This window comes from Lontra canadensis, unplaced genomic scaffold (genome assembly GCF_010015895.1).
Source record: "Lontra canadensis isolate GAN:19392208 unplaced genomic scaffold, GSC_riverotter_1.0 scaffold32, whole genome shotgun sequence".
Lineage (NCBI taxonomy): Eukaryota > Metazoa > Chordata > Mammalia > Carnivora > Mustelidae > Lontra > Lontra canadensis.
Window position 1 is genome coordinate 7,385,685 of NW_022631026.1, and position 19,100 is coordinate 7,404,784.

The following is a 19,100-nucleotide window of genomic DNA, read 5'->3' on the forward strand; positions in this document are numbered from 1 at the left end:
CTTGGTCCTCTGCCCGGGTGCATTCCAAAAACATAGGTGGACCTGTTGCGCTTCTTCCCACAGATCAGTGCTCTCGCCCGAAGATTCCCGAGCCCCCGTGCTGGGTCACCGCCGGGTGGGGGTGGAGAGCGAGGAGGTGGCCGCGAGGGGCGGGCGTCCCCGGCCCGAGAACTTCGCCTCGCCCGCCCCTCTCGGTCGTGCCGGCCCCGTGCGCTCTGCAACGCTGTGGGCTGGAGAACCCCCCCAGCCCCGCCCGATGGTCCTCAGAATCCCGCCGGGAACCACCTCCCCACCCCGCCGCGGGTGCACCCGGGGTGCGCGCCGCGGCCACAGCCCGGCCCCGTATGCAAATACCCGAGGGGCGGGCGGGGGCCGCCTCCCCGCTGCGGATAAAAGCCCGGGGCGGGGCGCCGCGCAGAAGCCGCTGCCTCCCGGGAGCCGGCCGAGCGTTCCGTCCCCGCGCCTGTCTGCTGCACGCCGCGGCCGCCGGCTCCGGGTAAGGACGCGCGGCGGGGTCGGGGAGGCGGGGTCACCCGAGCCGCCCCGCAGGCCCGGCTCCCCGGCTCGCCTCTGCCCACGTGCGCTGTCCCCGGCCGCGCTTTCTCCGTGGGAACCAGGGAACCCGCGCCTCCGCGGCGCCCTCCCGGGGCCGGGCAGGTGGCATCCCCGCAGCTTCTGCGCGTGGGGCCGGTTTGTCGCGAGGCCATCAGCAGGCGAGACCCAGAGGAGCTGCGTTGGTAGTGCGCGGGGTCAGGAGGGACTAAGGGGGTCTCGGCGTGGAGGGAGGTGGGAGGCAACAAGAGAGCTTCCAGGACGGGTCTCTGACCTGTTTTTCCCCCGTAGCCCTCGGTGGCGCCTTGCGAGGCGCTGGGACGGGAGGAGCGGGCCAAGGGGAGAGCGGTGTGGGCGTGTGCACGTTTGAATGAGCGGAATTAATCGCCTTTGGAAGCTGCAGACACTGGACAGAAACTGCCAGGCCCCGCACGTAACGCACCTCTGCAGAGTGGACACCTGTTGTTAGGGAAAAACGACTTCAGTAGTTCTCCCACCACTTTTTTTTTTTTCCTTCTTATTTGGGAAAAAAAAAAAGGATTTTTTCCGAAGTGTTTTTAAAGCTAGCACCATTCTCAAGGTTGGTCAGTTAAGATCTGGGGTTTGTCCGAGCTGTTGTGAAATTCCCTCCTTGTCTCATTCCCGCCTTTACCCTATCCTTCACCGCGCCCCGGAAAGTACAACGTGGAGAGGAGGAAAGTATTTTAGAGGGCCCCACGCAGGGGCTCGCTGTGCAGGCCCTCCTCCGTTTGCATTATGGTGTGAGAAGAGGGGGAAACCAAGGAAGGGGAATCCACCTCTCCCCATCTCTTCTCCCCATCCCTGTCCCCCAACCCTTAAAAAACAGAACCACCCTAGGGATGGAGCCCTGAGGGCTTTCAGAGTTGAGATAAGAAACTGTTTGTTGCTTTGTGCCTATGGTGTCCTTGGAACTGGAGAATCTGATTTGGAAGGTCGAAGGGGCAAAGTATGGGAAAGAATGGGAAACTGGTAAAAGCAACATGTCCCGGAGAGGATTAATTCTGATGGAAGGGAGTGGTGAAGGAGTAGAGATATTTGACGCTTGTCTCCTCCTGTTTCTGTGTGTGTTGCTGTGGTTCTGGTCAGTAACTGGATAAAAGAAGGCGTGAAGCATGTCGGAGTTTTGGTTAATTTCTGCCCCTGGCGACCAGGAAAATTTACAAGCTCTGGAGAGGATGAACACTGTAACCGCCAAGTCCAACCTGTCTTATAACACCAAATTCTCGATTCCTGACTTCAAGGTAAAATTCATGGAGCGGAGGAAGGAGGTGATGGGTTGGGGGTGGGTGGGTGGATGTCTTCTGGGAAGCCAAGGAGACATCATCATAGGGCAGAGACTGACGCTGATCCTCAAACTGGGGCTGAAGATGAACCGGGCAAGTCAGTGGTCTGGATGGGACTTCATGCCACAGTCCGAAGTTGGTTGTGGTTCCTATGGACTTACAGACCCAGGACAAAAGGAGCCGGGAGAGATGGGTGTGGTGGGTAGGACCTCCAGTACAGTTTAACCGTGCAGGCTTGGAGAGCTTCCGCCTTGGTAGTACTCCCGACCTGAAGCAGGGTGGGAAGTTTCAGGATCCTTCTGGTTCTGGTGGGGAGGCAGGAAGGGAATTTAATGATCGGTGGCCAGATGGCAGAGAGATGTGACAGCAAAGACATGAGAGGCAGGAGACTCTAAGGGCTCCTTCAGTGGAGAACAAAGTTCAAATGAAACAAACAGGAAAGAGGAGCAAGGCGTGCACAGTCCTTTTGCTTCAGAAGAGTGGAATTGTTGCTGTGCTTCCCAAGACTGTACGTTTTCAAAAGGAAGATGCTTGAGGCGTTTCTCAATGACACCTGTGCAAATGTGCTGTGGCTGCTGGAGGGATGGCCCCAACGGACCAGGGGCAGCTCTTCTCGAAAACTGCCATATAATCTTTCAGACCACAGTCTGCCCTCTGCGCTAAGGGCTGCACCGTCAGCACCGTAGACATTGGGGATGCAGCTGTATTTGCTGGTGTTTACTGAGCACTATGGTTGGGGCCCAGCCACTTTAAACGCATCATCTGGAATCTTCCAGTCCCGGGTATAGATCAGGAAGGGCGGAGAAAGGAGACCGGGGCTGCAGATCTGGTAATTGGCAGTACCTGTTTCTGAACCCATGTGTTGCTGCCTGTTTCAAACCTGCCCTGTTTGTCCCGTGACCCCCGCTGTGAAGGTTAGGGAATCCTTGAACCCTTAGCACTTTGTGTTAAGGCAGCGTGTCAGACGGGAGGGAGCAAAGAGAAGAGACAGGACCTTCCCCAAAGATGCTTAACGTCAAGTTGCTTGAAAAGAAGGAGCTTCACTTACTAGAGATGTCTGGGGCTCCTTATTTCCTAATTACCTTTCTTAAAGTATTTTTTAAAAGTATTCTTTTATGAAAGGATAGCTGCCACACAGCGTTAATCCTGATTGCTTTTTAATGTCTGACTGGTGGTTGATGACATGAAAACAAAGCCTTTCCTTCTGGTTCTGTGGACTAGACCTTTAAATACAGTTTTGGACCCTAATAATTGTTACTTTAAGAAGTGGATCCTTACGAGTAACGGGGAAAGAAAAGGACTTGCGTGAATGAGGAGGTGGGAGGGGGAGCTGGTCTTCTGCACCCCCAAGATCATTGTTAGTAATAGCAAAGAAGAACAGAGACAGGGGTTGGTTGGACATCTTGAAGAAGAAAGGCTTTAGAAACAGCAATTTCTTGCCTTTTTTTTTTTAAGAGTTTTATTTATTTGAGAGAGAGAGAACACGCTGCGGTCGGTGGGGCGCAGAGGAAGAGGGAGTAACAGGCTTTTTGGCTTCTTACTGAGCAGGGAGCCCGTGCAGGGCTCATCCCAGGACTGTAGAATCATGACCTGAGCCGCAGGCAGATACTTAACTGACTGAGCCCCCCAGGCGCCCCAGAAATGGCGGCAGCTTTAACTTGCTTTCTGGTCCATCTCCTCAGCTATGGGGATGAATCCCATGACTAGCAGACGGCCATTCTAAGAAGAAAATGAGCTGGGGTCTCACAGTGACATAGTGGTCCCTCCTTCCTCTGGCAGAAATAGGATAGTTTATCCTATTGGCAGAAAAAATAATAACAACAACAGTAATAATAATTAAAAAATTCCCCAACCCACTGCTTCTCTTAACAGCCCTTCCCAGTTTCCAGTTCGGCCACTGACCAAGAATAACTAAGGGGAGATGGAGGTTAGAGAGTTCTTTGCGCTGTTGCTGTTGCTGAAAGTGACCTCACTCTCCCCTGCCTTAAAGCATGAGCCTCTAACTTCTTTATGATCTTTTTAGGTGGGGACCTTGGATTCCCTTGTTGGCCTCTCTGACGAGCTGGGGAAACTCGATACCTTTGCTGAAAGGTAAACTATTTCTTGTTTACTGCATACAAGTGAGAATTGGACAGTGTTGTCAAGGGACACAGTGCTCTTGCTTTGGCTGAGCCCATCTTGTCCAAACCCAGTCCTAAAAGTCACATAAGGGCATCGGGTCGACAGCAGCACTTGGGGGCCCTTGAGTAGTTTTGTTTTTTGTTTTTTGGTTTTTTTTTTTTTTTTTTTTTTTTTTGCTGGAGGCAGCGTTTTTTCGGGGGCCGCCTTCAGAATGAAGAACACTGTGTGGCATGAGGTACTGAAACTTTTAGAAAAATAATTGAGCCATTTCCCTCCAGACTTTTGTATGTTAAGGTTCTTGGTTTGGTTTTGTGTTTGTGGTCATATAAGCACTTCGTAAAAGATTCGAAGGACAGACAGAAGGCTATCGAATGACAAGAAGTTTCCCTCTCGTCTGGTTTCCTCTCTCCTATTCCCCCACTTCCCCTCTTTGGTGGCAACATTGTTATCAATTTGGGGGGTACCTTCTGGAGACAGCCTGTACGTGTGCCACCAATATGAGTATATTCTGGAAAGCAGGTTGAGAACAAATGATAGCGTCCGTCCCCCACCTTGCTTTTCTCTCATAATCACGTATCTTAGACATAGTCTGGTGTCAGTCCATAACTGGATTTTTCTGTCGGGCTGTATTAGCTCGACTGGAGGTGCCCTGATTTACTAGTATTTCCCTGTTGATGGACATTTAAGTTTTCTGTCTTCTGCTATTCCGAACAATGCTGCAGTGATGGTCCTTTTTTCTATTTCTTTGTATACGCCCGGGAGTGGGATAATTAGACACTGAAATGCTGGGTCAAAGAGTATTTGGATGCGAACTTGTGCAGAGATGCCCGCATCACCTCTCCAAGGAATTACTCCCATTCCCACTCCCACAAAAAGCGTGCGTATGAGGATCGTTTAAAGTCTTAAAATCATTTTTTAAAAATTGTTACCAATCTGGTGCATAATCACTGGAAAATACAGATGGATCTTAGAAAATCATGAGAAAGAAAATACAAAACCCCAGTAATTATACCATTTAGAGAATGCTACTGCAAGCGATGTTATGTTGTATTTGCAGTAGATAAATCCAATTTTTTCTACAGATATGCTTGTGTATATTAATAACGGTGACACCATGTTATACATATTTTATAACTTGCTTTCTCTTCATATCTTTTTTTTTAAGAATACTTATTTATTTGAGAGAGAGCGAGAATGCTCACATGAGCGAGGTAGGGGGAAAAGGGGAGAGAGAATCCTAAGCAGGGTCCATGCTCAGGAAAAGCCATAGTAGAGTAGAGGTTTCTTCTTTCCTAAGAAATCTTCAAACACACAAAGACAGAAACAGCACTTACTTCACACTGAAAATGCACATGTTCAGGCCCCACTCAGCTGGAAGGGAAGCCCAGGAATCCATTTTTTTTAATGGGGGAGAGAGGCAGAGAGAGAACGTTAAGCAGGCTCCATGCCCAGTGCAGAGCCCAACATGGGGCTCGATCTCACGACCCTGAGATCATGACCTGAGCTGAAATCAAGAATTGGATGCTCTCTCAATCATCTGAGCCACTCAGGCGCCCCCTCTCTTCATATCTTTGGATCTCACCGTTGACTCTTCCACTAGTGTTACACCACAGGGATTTGCCATCATTTGTTTATTTGGGTGTTTAAAAAAAAAAAATAACCCTTAGTTTTGGTGCATCCAGAAATGCGGTGTTTAACCAATGTTCCCATTTGATTGAAACAGAGTGCAGAGTGGGGGTAGATGAGGAAAACAGTCCAAGCAGGCCAGGTCATGACCAGAACACAAACCCGGGGCTGACCGGTTGATCTCGCTGCCTCCGTAGAAGGTTTCAGATTCGCGGGGCCTGTGGACGCTCAGGGCAGTGGTGATGTGATGGGTCAGTTGCCTTTTTCACGCATTTCCTGGGAGCCCTTGAGGTCACACTGGGAGGATCCTTCATTGCAGACTGGGGCTGTGAGCTAGAAATGTGTTCTGGGTTCTGTTGCTGTTCACCTGCCCCCTTTCCTGGGCATGAAAGGAATGCTTTGTTAGTGACATTTTGCTACCTGTGGGATGTTGCTCTGACCACAGAAAGGCAGTCCTGGTCACCAGGTCCTGGGCAGCGTACCGTCTTTGAAAAAGAAAACTAACCTTTGGCTTTCTTATCTGTAAAATGGGATAATAGTGAACATCTCTGTGCTTTCCCAGAAGAATGAAGGGGAGTAAAATCGTGTTACATCAAGTGTTACCAAATCCTAGGCCACATTCTATGAAAAATTAACGTCCAAGAAAAAGTGGCCTGATCCCTGAATGTCAGCTCCTTTCTTAGGCTGTTCTGCTCCACGGGGAATTGGGTCTGACAGCCGCTCTGGAGGCCAGCCCACTGCCCTCGGCAGGAGATGGCTTTCCCGGCCTATTGCAGAAAGGACAGCTAGTCAGCATTTTCTCTTCCTAGACTTTTCTAGACCCTTTTAGATCTTTCTTTGCTACCGATTGTCTGCCCTAATGCAGGTCTGAGAGCCTGTTTCTTATTCCCCAAACCCTCCTCTAGCTCTAAAATTCTGTGATCCTGCATTATTATTTCCACCTTCATTTTTTCCTTTGTGTTTCATTTTGCCTTGTTTTGATGAGTGTCCTGTTCCGTCCCTAGCAGTTGCACAGTTTGCTTGCACTGGTGGCATAGCATGTGTTTAAGGAATAATATAAAAATGTGTGCGCCGGCCAGGTTTAGGCTATCATTGTGAAACAGACAGAACCCATACGAATGGAGGTGTTTTTCAAAAGCCGGGGCTAGGTGTGGTGAGAATGGCAGTTGCTGTGCATTGTTTCATTTTTCCTTATGGGCAGATATTCTCAAGAACCTTCCTACGATGGGGGGCGGGGAGGAAAATGGTGTGATCTGAGCTCCCCTTATTTCTAGTATTTCTTTACTTCCAGGGGCCAGGGTACTTTGTCTTAGAGTTAATGCTGGGGCTTGGAGTGAGGTAATGGGATACACTAACCCAGGGGCTTCATGTCTTTGAAATGCCCTACCTGATTCTTTAAAGGGGACTCCAGTGTTGTTAGATAAATAAATGCTGGCGGGTTCTGTAGCCCAGGCAGCGCAAACCTGTCAGCATTGCCTCTGGCCAGGAGAACAGAGGAGGGACAAGAGTTTTCAAGGTGTATTGTTTCCATATCCTTTTATTATTTATTTACTCGGGGCACTGGAGTGTTTTTCCATGTAGCTGGAAGGCAGGTTTTGCTTACTGCCTTTTTTTTTTTTAATTCCCCCATGCTCCCTTTGTTAATTTACTTTGTACTTACCCTGTAATTTGTGAACATGGGAGAAAACAAATGATTTTATCTTGGGAAAAAGCACCCCCCCCACCATTATCAGTGTTTAAGTTCTTCTCAGTATCTTCGCTTTTTTAGCCATGCGGGTTGAAATACTACATTTCACGGGCTTCGGCACTCAGATACACCCCACAGGTTCCTGGGGTACACTGGTGACTGTCACTTGCCTCCGGCTTGTGGAACAGCTGGTGGCTTTTCTTTATCCCGTGGTTCCATGAAGTTGACTGAGGGTTAGCTCTAAGATGTGGATCACAGATTATGTATCTGAGTGTGGATGCCTGATTAATGGTGGGTTCTTCCAAGGGCATCCTGAAGAGACGCAAAATACAATTTAAGAACTTCCCCTAGCTGCGTGACATTTCTCCAGTTCATTAGACAGGTATCCGTTGAATGCCTCTTAATGCTGTGTGCCTTTCTAGACTTCTCAAAGCTTCTGGGCGTTCCTGCTGTAGGTGTTTGCTATTTTCCTGCTCTCCATGGTGTTTCCAACCTCCCCCTCCCTGTCAGACCCCATTAACACCTGCTCATGCTGCTCAGCTTCCCCCAGACTCTTCTCCCAACCCTCTTGCCTTCAGACCTGTTCATCTCCCCTGTCCTGGTTCGCTTCTCCTTCATTGCACTTTCCACAGTGCCCTTGTGCGTTTCCTTGCGGGATCGTCTGCTTAAATATCAGCCTCCCACCTAGACTGTCAGATCCCTGAGGTTAGCACACTTCGATCCCTTGCACCTGTACCATTGTAGGCCCTTCAAAACCAGCTGAACGAATGAATGGAAGAAAGAATCCTGAAATATTAGGGCTGCACAGACCCTTAGAGATCGTATCTAACCCCTTCGTGTTCTAGATGAGGAAACAAACATGCCCAGAGAGATGCTCCCAGAAGGAGCTAGATGGGCTCAGGGCAGCAGAGGAAGAATAGAGCCTTGACCCAGATCCACCAATCAATCATTGTTGGTTTTTTTTTTCCTTTTTAAATACAGATGTTTTAATATGTCTTAATCTTGTCTTATTCATTGCTCAGATAATTAACATTGGCATTTTACAAAGTATTTGTAAATATTTAAAGATTTCAATGGTGTAACAATCAAATGGTATACAGAGGTAAAAAAAGAAATAGTTCCAGTTTATTCCAGGAGCTCTCCCCATAGGCAGTCCTTATGAGGGTTTTGTATATTTCCTTCCTTGGTAAAACAAAACAAAAATACACGTACCTTCCTGCTCCAGCTCTGATATTTACAAACCTGGAAAGACCTTCTTGTGAGGTATCTAAAAGCACAGATTTTTTTTTTTTAAATTTAGATATATCCCAAACATTTAGGACAGAACTTATCACATGGTTGGTGCAAAAATCCTATTGATAATTCATCGGAGATTACAGTGAAGTTAGGGGGGATTAAATCCTTGTCGTTTTGAGTATTGCCATGAGCACGGTGCCTCTTCCAATTGGCTTAATTCTTTTTCTTGTTCCTCTGGAAAGAGTGCTTTCATGTTTCAGTCAGCAAAGGTCCAGCACGGTATCTCATTGACTCTTTCCCCCCCAATTGTTTTTTTTTATGTAGTTGCTATTAGAAATGAGATCTTTTCTTGAAATGTTTACTATTTATAAATGGGGATTTCCATGTCTTAATTTCATGACCTACAAACTTAACTGAATTTCCTTATTGAAGCTAAGGTGAAAGGTCAGGGAGTCTGATTCCGGCGTCCAGAATTAGGGTTAGGGTCAGGATTAAGGGTTAAGGTTAGGGTTAGAGAGAGTCTGGCTCCAGAGTCCTCTTTTTTTTTTTTTTTTTTAAGATTTTATTTATTTATTTGACAGAGATGCAGCGAGAGAGGGAACACAAGCAGGGGAATGGGAGAGGGAGAGGCAGGCTTCCCACCGAGCAGAGAGCCCTATGCAGGGCTCGATCCCAGGACTCTGGGATCATGACCTGAGCTGAAAGCAGATGCTTAACTGAGCCACCCACATGCGCCCAGAGTCCTCATTTTTTTTTTTTTTAAAGATTATTTATTTATTTGACAGACGGAGATCACAAGTAGGCAGAGAGGCAGGTAAAGAGGAGGAAGCAGGCTCCCTATTGAGCAGAGAGGTGGGGATCCCAGGACCCTGAGATCACGACCTCAGCCGAAGGCAGTGTCTCTAACCCATTGAGCCACCCAGGAGCCCCCAGAGTCCTCATTTTTAACCACAATATTACGACGGGTCAGTTGTGTGACAGCACAAAATTAGAAAGATGTACTAGTGTAAGAATGATGACAGCTTTGTAAAAGGAATTTGGAAGTTTCACTCTGTTCTCCTTCTCTACATTGTTCACATGGTGTCCACTGGCCACATGGGGCTTGAGCACTAGATTGGTGGCTTGTTTGAAGTGAGATGGTAACGTAGGAAACCTCAGATATCGAAAACTTAGTACCAAAAGAAAAACCCACAAAAAAACAAAAAAAGGAAAATCCTAATAGCTGTTGAAACAATAATGTTTTTGATACTGGGTTACATAAAATATATTACTGAAATTAATTTCACTGTTATTTTTTCTATTGTGGCTACTAGACATTTTTAAGTGACCTGTGGCGCGGTTACATTCCTGTTAGCGCTGGGCTGGAGCTCTAGCCAGTGCTTCTCAAACGCAGATGAACGGCCTGGGGATCTCAGCAAAATGCGGGTTCTGACTCTGTGGGTCTGGGCTGGGCCTGGGACTCTGCATTTCTTACAAGCTCCACGCTTATCCTGTGCTGTAGGTCCACAGACCACACTTGGCATTCTACGTTCAGCCTACTTAAATCAGTGGCTCTTAACCCGCACTGTGCCCCAGAATCATCTGGAAGACTTATTAAGAAATAGATGATGAGAGGGGCGCCTGGGTGGTTCAATCAGTTAAGCACCTGACTTTTTTTTTTTTTTTTAAGAGTTTACTTATTTACTTGACAGAGAGATCACAAGTAGGCAGAGACACAGGCAGAGAGAGATTGGAGGAAGCAGGCTCCCCGCCAAGCAGAGAGCCCGATGTGGGGCTTGATCCCAGGACCCTGAGATCATGACCTGAGCCGTAAGGCAGAGGCTTAACCCACTGAGCCACCCAGGTGCCCCAAGCACCTGACTCTTGATTTCAGCTCAGGTCATGATCTCAGGATTGTGAGATTGAGCACCGTGTTGGGCTCCGCGTTGGGCTCCGTGCTGGGCACAGAGCCTGCTTAACTTTCTCTCTCTGCCTCTCTCCCCCCATTAAAAATAAAATAGAGGGGCGCCTGGGTGGCTCAGTGGGTTAAACCTCTGCCTTCGGCTCAGGTCGTGATCTCAGGGTCCTGGGATCGAGCCCCGCATCGGGCTCTCTGCTCAGCGGGGAGCCTGCTTCCTCCTCTTTCTCTCTCTGCCTGCCTCTCTGCATACTTGTGGTCTCTGTCTGTCAAATAAATAAATAAAATCTTAAAAAAAAAATAGATTCCTGGGCTTCCCCTCCAGCTGAGTGGGGCCTGAACATGTGCATTTTCAGTGTGAAGTAAGTGCTGTTTCTGTCTTTGGGTGTTTGAAGATTTCTTGGGACCTCCTCTACTGCGGCTTTTCCTGAGTGTCCCATGGGTTCCTCCGATGAGTGTTTTCTCCTGTTCCCATTGTCTAGAACTGGTAGGTGTCTGTAGGAACCACAGTTATAATGATTTTCATATCTGCTCTACCCATGCTTTCATACGTGATGGTATTTTCCGCTCTGGCTGGAGGCATGAAGGCGATGACAGTTGTCCCTCTGTGGGGGATTGTCACTTGATGGTGTGTGTGCCTGTTTGTCTCGTTTTCTGTCCTGAGTGCCACACTGGCGATGGCCTTTCACCCATTCCTCATTGTGTGCCAGGCACTGTATTAGGTGCTTCTCATTTCTCTGTTTCCTCACAAAATCTCCGCCACTGTCCTGTGAACCGTGTGAGTATCTGCTCTTTACAGATGAGAATATCGTTGTTCCCCGAGAGAAGCTGCTTTGGCAAAGTCGTGTAGACGATTCGTGTGTCAGGCCTTAACCTGGTCCACCTGCTTCTCTCCCTGCCTCAGCCAGAGGCCAGGGGCAGATGGCAGTTGGCTTCCCCCTCTGCCTACCTGCCCAGCCTTCATCCCTTCCTTCAGACCCTGCTGTGACACTCTCTGCTTTGCCTGATGTGGCCCTGACAGTCCCCCTTCCCCCACCACCCAGCTCTGGCAACTAGAAGTCTGGCCAGGAGGGAAGGAATGTGGGCCGGCTGCTTTATATGCATCAAGCCTGGGTCAGGGGCAGCCGGAGGCAACATTGTGAAATCCAGGAAATAATCTTTTGGAGGTGGAATTTAGGAGAAGGCACTTACTTCCATCCTAGATCTTGACCAGCTCCTGGGACCCATGGCTCCACTTGCGTCCGGACCTCAGCCCGACCACGGCCACTCAGCCCTCTGCTGACTCTTCACACCTCAGCTGGATGGCAGCCCCTTCGACTTTTCTCGTTCTCAAGAGCTTAAGGGGCAGCTTTAAATGGCTCTTTTTTAGAATTGGCTTCATGTCCTAAGTGAATGTCATTCTCAGTAGACCGAGTATGTATATGGAGTCTCTATGGGGCCCTTCGATGGCTCGTGGGCCCATGGACCCGCTGTCCAGGCATTCTGGTGTTCCTCCGGGTCCACGGTCCACTTGCCACTCCAGTAGGGACAGAGTCCTGTGGGTGGCACCTTCCAAACTTGGCCCGTGTCCATCACTTCTTGGCGTGTCCCGCACCACATCTGCATGCAAGCCACCTTCTGCCCTTGCTTGTGTTCCTGCAACACACTCTTCCCGCCTCCCACCTCCCCCGGCCCTGCTCCCCACTCCACGCCACTCTTCCCGTGGCAGCCAGAGTGGTCTTTTTCAAAACACCCTGTCACATGACTTTGGTGCTTAAAACCTTTCTGTGGCTTTCCAGTGCCTTCAGTATAGAATCCATGCTCTTGACCCTGGCTTCCAGAACCCTAATGAGTCAGGCCTTCCTTTATGCCCCCCCACACCCGGCCACCACCCTGGCTCCATCCTGCTCTGGGTCACGCTCGACCTTCCCTTGACCTGGAAGGCCCCCCACCCTCGCAGGGCGGGTTCCTCGTTGTCATCCCCATATCAGGTTAAATGTCACCTCCTTCAGAGGCCTTCTCCGGCCCAGCTGTCAGCCTCGTCCTGCCAGGTCACCCTGTTCTGATACCTGCATTCCATCTGCCACTATTTAATACTTTTCTTGTTTGTCTTTGTCTGTTTCCTGTAGAATATAAGCCCCAAGAAAGCAGGTTCTAGAACAGTGCCTGACTCATAGTGGGAGTTGAATAAATACATACTGAACATATGGGCCTCATCTGTCCCATCAGGAGGTCATGGGCCGCCTCCTTCAGCCCATATGATCGCCTGGGAACTAGAAAAAAAAATACAGAATCCTCGGGGATTCTGATTGGGTACATCTAGGGTGGGGTCCCAGAACCTGCATTTTATTTTGTTGTATTTTATTTTATTTAGTTTATTTTTTTCCTAAAGATTTTATTTATTTATTTATTTATTTCAGAGAGAGAGCGAGTGAGAGAGTGAGCACGGGGAGGGGGCAGAGGGGGAGAGAAACTTAGGGAGACTCTGTGCTGAACGTGGAGCCTGAAGCGGGGCTCCATCCCATGACCCTGAGATCATGACCTTGAGCTGAAATCAAGAGTCAGAAGCTTAACCAACTGAGCCACCGAGGCACCCCTGAGAACCTGCATTTTGGGGGGCTGAGGGTGATTCTGGGCAGGCAGGCTGGAGATGTTGAGGAATCTGGCTACTGTTACCAGCCATGACCCCATTTAATCTTGACGTGCTTTAGGGCACTCGATCTTCAGGCCGGGGTCTCTAAATGTATATTAAAAAGTTGATAATAGGGGCGCCTGGGTGGCTTAGTGGGTTAAAGCCTCTGCTTTTGGCTCGGGTCATGGTCCCAGGGTCCTGGGATGGAGCCCCACATTGGGCTCTCTGCTCAGTGGGGAGCCTGCTTACCCCCCACCCCTGCCTGCCTCTCTGCCTACTTATGATCTCTCTCTCTCTCTGTCAAATAAATAAATAAAATCTTAAAAAAAAAGTTGATAATAATTTTTTTCCCAAACAGGTAATACATTCACATGCATCCCAGATAAAAACAATGAGAAATCTCCCTTACATCGTCCATGCCGCCCCCTCCCCTGCCTTGCCTGACCTCTTCCCTGCTTCTCTGGTCCCAGTTTAAGAAAACCAGGTTTACAAATTGCTTGGATACATTTTTGGTGCTTCCTGATGCCAACACAAGGCAATTTCAGCATCTATTTTTCTTTCCCCTTTTTAAACACAAAGTAGTCATCTACACATGCTGTTATGGATCTTGCTTATTCCTCACTTAGCAACATGTCCTGGGAGATTTCTCATGTTGGTTCATCCGGAGCTGTCTCTCTATCTGGGTTCCCTTGCATTCCATTTGGGGGACGTACCCTAGTTTATGAAGCGGTCCCAGAGGTGGACCCTGGCTTCTCAGTGTTTCCTTGGAAGGGAGCTGTTACCAACTGTGCCGCGTATATAATCTTGATGCTTGATGCCCATTTCTTCACGTGGAAGTGTGTCAGGTATGCCTGCGGGGTGAATTCTCAGAAGCAGACTGCTGAGCCGAGGGTCATAGGCTTTTGTAATTTTGGTGGACGTTGCCAGATTTCTGTGCATTGGCCATTTTGCATTTCCACCCGCAATGAAGAAGAGTCTGCATTTCCCTACACCTTTCTCGTAAAATGTGTTGTCAAATATTGGGTTTTTATGAACTTGAAAGTTCAGAAATGCTCCTAGAAATAGTAGCTTTTTTTGTTTGTTTTTTCTTAATGGCTCTGTTGAGACATGAATGACAAGCAGCGGAGAGCAAGTTTTCAAAGTGTGCAGTTTGCTGAGTTTTGAAATAGACACATCAGTGAAACTATCGCCACAGTCAAGATGATGAACATATCCCTTCCCCCCAAAAGGTTCTTTGCACCCTTTTGTAATCAATTTCTTTCTCACAGCTCCGCCAACGCCGTAGGCTTTCTGTCACTATAAGCCTATTTGCGTCTTTTGGAACATTGATACAAATAGAATGATACAGGAGATACCCCTTTGTTTGGTCTGAGTTTTCCATTCCACATCGTCATGTGGTTGTGTCTATTAACAGTCATTTGTTTTTTGTTTTGAAGATTTTATTTATTTATTTATTTATTTGACAGAGATCACAAGTAGGCAGAGAGGCAGGCAGAGAGAGAGGGGGAAGCAGGCTCCCCACTGAGCAGAGAGCCTGATGCGGGCCTCGATCCCAGGACCCTGAGATCATGACCTGAGGCGAAGGCAGAGGCTTTAACCCACTGAGCCACCCAGGCGCCCCTTAGCAGTCATTTCTTACTGCTGAGTTGTGTTCTGTTTTAGGGATAAGCCCCTATTTATTTATCTATTCAGCTGTTGGGGGACATATAGACACCTTCCAGTTTGGGATAGTTATTTATTTATTTATTTATTTATATATTAGAGAGAGAGAGCCAGTGTGTGCGCACACGCATGTGTGTGCGGGTGGGCAGAGGGAGAGGGAGAGAGAGAGAATCTCAAGCAGACTCCCGTGGTACCTGTTGTGGGCCTCATTCTCATGACACTGGGAGTGTGACCTGCGCCAAAACCAAGAGTCACGTGCTCAACCATCTGTGACAGCCGGACACCCCAGTTTTGGACTATTAAAAAGAAGGGTGTTGCGAACATCCATGTGTACAGTCTTCATATTGACATATATTTTAATTTTTCTTAGGTAAATATCTTCCCATTGAGGCAGCTAGAGTCTGGGACACATGAAGTATGGGTACACACATACCCTTTGACCCTCAAATCTTTGGATTGCTTCCTGACCCCATGGGATGGACATGGCTTGGAGGAAGGCCACACTGGAACCTTCTAAAGCATGGGGTCCCATGTGGTCCCAGAACCTGGCCCCCTTCTCACGGGCTAGGCCTGCTATTTTTTTTTTTAATATTTTATTTATTTATTTGTCAGAGAGAGAGAGAGAGAGCACGAGCACAGGCAGACAGAGGCAGAGGGAGAAGCAGGCTCCCTGCTGAACGAGGAGCCAGATGTGGGACTCGATCCCAGGATGCTGGGACCATGACCTGAACCGAATGCAGCCACTCAACCAACTGAGCCACCCAAGCGTCCCTAGGCCTGCTAGTTAATTGCAGTGAGTACTTAGTGTTTAGTAGACATAGGGAATACTGAATCGTCATCGTCGTCGTTGTTATTTTTAAGGAAATGGCCATTCTTTGGAAATTTCACATTCTGGGAGATGCAGCAGATGAGTGAAGAGATCATTTCCATCCTGTGTGATGCGTCAACAAAACAAAAATGGCTGTGGGCCATGTTGGCTCTGAGGAGCACTGGTCTAACACCCACTTCACGCCGTTGGCACAAGCCCCCCCCAGGCAGCGTTTGCCGGGCATGTGTGTATTTTCCAGGAACCACTGTATTTTTGCTGGAGCTGGTGATAGTACAATTAATAATTTTTCAGAGATCTGTTGAAGTTTCTAGTAAGCCCTACGAGGGAAGCGACTATGGTTTGTTCACGACTATCTCCCGATGATACTGCCTGGTACGTCGTGGACACAATATGTTTTTTATTGAGTGCAAGAAGCAACATGTGTTGGGCGCAGTGTTACCCAACACTGCGTTGTGTTTGTTAGGGGTGACTTGGCACAAGGAGGGGCGCTTGGGCTGTTACAATGGTGAGTGGCACCAGGTGGGTCTGGAAAGCTGGTGGGGGAAGGGCAGTGGCAGGCGGGTAGACAAGAAGGCTGGACAGGCAGATGTGCTCCTTGTAGACTCTACCAAGGAGCCTGAGCATCAATATTTGAACTTCTTGGGAAACCGCTGACATAGTTTAAACACAACGACTTGCTAAGCTGTGTAGTGTCGGAGATTTGCCGGGATGCTGTGGGCGGGATGGAGAGGAGGGGGCCAGATTAAGAGAGGCAAGACAAGCAGAGAGGAGGCTATTGGCTATTGAAGGAAACATGGAGAAAGATGGTGCGGCCTGGCTGGGACCGTGACCCAGGGCAGGGCTCTGACAGATTTGCGGTAACTAGAGGATCTGGCGGAGATGGAGAAGAAGGGAGTGGAGCCAGGGAACTTTGGGGAAGGGGATGACATCCAGTGGGAAGGGCCATATCCATCCTTGGCATTCTCCTCTAGGCTGGGTCTTCACCTTCAAAGGCAGGAGAAAGGCAGGGGCATGTTTTTAAAAATTAAGATCGAATTCACACACTGGAATAGTCACCCTTCGATGTGCACTGTTCATCGGTCTCCATTATATTTACATCACTACCACCTGGTTCCAGAACGAGGCCATCATCTCAGAAGGAAACGCCGTGCCTGTCAGTCACTACTCACTTCCTCCTCCAGCCCCCAGCCTCATCCCGACCCCTCCACTCCCCCTGCCTCTGGTCATTGGCCACTCAAGTCTGTGATTCACCTGTTGTGGGCCTTTCATGCAAATAGAAAGCCTGGATATTTTCAGATAAACCAAGAGAGGAAACTCACCTTCCCTGCAGATTTGCCCTGAAATGTGTGTATTGACGGGGGCCCCTAGAGGGTGGGTGACTACGTGTCCTTTAGGGACATGGAAGCCCCAGCCACATCCACAGCATTGAGAAAATGTTTGCCTCTGCAGTCTGTTGCTTTCTTCTTCTTCTTCTTTTTTTTTTTCATTTGAGAGAGAGAGTGAATGAGAGAGAGGACTCAAGCCGGGAGGGGGAGAGGCAGAGGCAGAGGAAGAAACGCACTCTCCATTCTGCGGGGAGCCTGACATGGGGCTCGATCCCAGGACTCTGGGATCATGACCTGAGCCGAAGGCAGATGCCTAACCCACTGAGCCACCCAGGTGCCCCTAGCTTTCTTCTTATTTAAAAAAAAAGATCTCTTAGTACAAATGGACAAGGGATTTAAATGAGAGGTTTTAAAAAAAAAAGTTTCAAAATCCAATTTATTACTCTAAAGTTGAGGTCTTGTTTTGGCCCTGGTCTGCTGCCCAAGGGCTGTGTGACCTCCAGTAGTTCCCCACCTCTCCTGGGTCTCTAAAGGCCCTTCCCACCGGGGATCCTGAGTAAGTGGCTTATATTCTAGTCACCCTTCCCAGGCATGACTCTCATGTCAAGGACTTTCTACGCGGGAGGGCTTCTTTCATTTGATTTCTCATGGTAATGAAACTCTCACTCCATTCTCTTATAGAAATACCTTCGCATAAATCTTTAGCTGATTTTTGGCCATGTCCTACAGCGGCATTTCCGAAAGTGGAACGACTGGTTCGGAGGATACGGGCACATTTCAACTGTTTGTACATATTGCTAAGTTGTTTTCCGATGAGGTTGGGAGGCCGCGCTGTTTCATCATCCCCTTGTCAGTGTGGTGCCCTTAGAAACTCCTGCGGGCTTGCCCGGCTGAACGCAAATGACGTATGCTGTTTTAACGTGGATTTCCTGGTTCAGCAGCAAGAGGAAGCACGTGTTCTGGGGCTCACCAGCCATTTGTCGTTCTATTTCTGTGGTCTGCCTGCTCTGGCCTTTGCCCGTCCATCCTCTGGTTTGGGGGGGGGGCGGGGCTGCAGGTTGCACAACTCTGGGGGGCGCTCTTCCCTTGTGTGCCCTGGGCCCCGCTCAGTGCGAGTGGGGCCCCTGCTGTGGGGCCCGGTGCCCAGGCTGCTTGGTGGATTCACTTTTCTGGAAAATGCTCTGGAACTTAAATTCCAGTCTCCCTTCTAATTCAGATGCTCAGAGGACTGCCCTGTTACCCAGAAAAGCCTGCAGGACCCCAGAGCATGTCAGTAACACTTAAGAACCAGGGGCCTTCCTTGTCCCTAGCCTTTCAGGGGGCAAATTTTCCCTGAGGATAGATGGGCTTTTGACGAGGACCAAGGATGACCCTCCGAGATATGGGTCAGTCGAGCTACAGGAGGCCAACTTGGTCAAAGTGAATTTGGTTTTGAGTGACAGATGATTTTACTAAATGGCTTTGTACACAGTATGCAGGGGGATCCCCCTGAAGACGGAAATATCAGTCCATTCCTGCCACTTCCAAAGCTTCTAAGTAGCAAGACCAGAATTCCAAGCATGGTGTCTCTGAGGCCAGAGTTCCCCAGTCATCCCAGGCTGTTCCAGAACCCTCCCGAGCCTTCCAGAGAGGGCAACCTTCTCAGAGGCCTCACGGGACCTTTATTTATTTTTAAATATTTTTATTTATTTGACAGAGAGAAATCACAACTAGGCAGAGAGGCAGGCAGAGAGAGAGGAGGAAGCAGGCTCCCTGCGGAGCAGAGAGCCCGACGTGGGGCTCGATCCCAGGACTCCGGGACCATGAACTGAGCCGAAGGCAGAGGCTTTAACCCATTGAGCCACCCAGGCGCCCTGGGACCTTTATTTTTATTAAAAGAAAGTCACAGAATCACAGTCCAGTCCCATGTTCCTGGCGGTTGTTGCAAGGCATGTTGATTCCTTTTTCCTTTGGCTGAAGAGGAAGCAGGGACAACGGAGCGGGGTGAGGTGCCCAGGGGCTCTGTGAGTCAGGTGGAGGCTGCTGGGCCTTGCTCCTCTGGGCTCCTGTGTGGCCGCAGAGGAAGGCGGGGCAGTTAGAGCCCCTCCATCTGTGGGGTATGCTTGGGGTTTTGTTTAGCGAGAGAGAGACACACTGGTCACTGGAGTACTGAAAACGGTTGGCGCGGTGGACAGAGGCTTACACTGGGGTGAGGCATGGGGATGTACTAATTAATGTCAAGGTCACCAGCAAAGGGATCTCAGGCAAGGG

The 19,100-nt window shown here is 49.0% G+C and overlaps 1 protein-coding gene across 5 annotated transcripts in view; it reads left to right on the top strand.

The window, feature by feature from the left end:
* The first annotated feature begins 436 nt into the window (after window positions 1–436).
* ATP6V1C2 (ATPase H+ transporting V1 subunit C2) overlaps window positions 437–19,100 on the top strand; it is a 53,095-nt gene continuing 34,431 nt past the window's right edge. For 2 of the 5 annotated variants that reach the window (XM_032866845.1, XM_032866844.1), the window contains exons 1-3: window positions 437–496; window positions 1,660–1,814; window positions 3,880–3,947. In XM_032866845.1, coding sequence (XP_032722736.1) covers window positions 1,686–1,814; window positions 3,880–3,947 — 197 coding nt within the window. In that variant the 5' untranslated portion in view covers window positions 437–496; window positions 1,660–1,685. The remainder of the gene's footprint in view (window positions 497–1,659; window positions 1,815–3,879; window positions 3,948–19,100) is intronic. The other 3 variants (XM_032866847.1, XM_032866846.1, XM_032866848.1) reach the window with 2 other exon arrangements.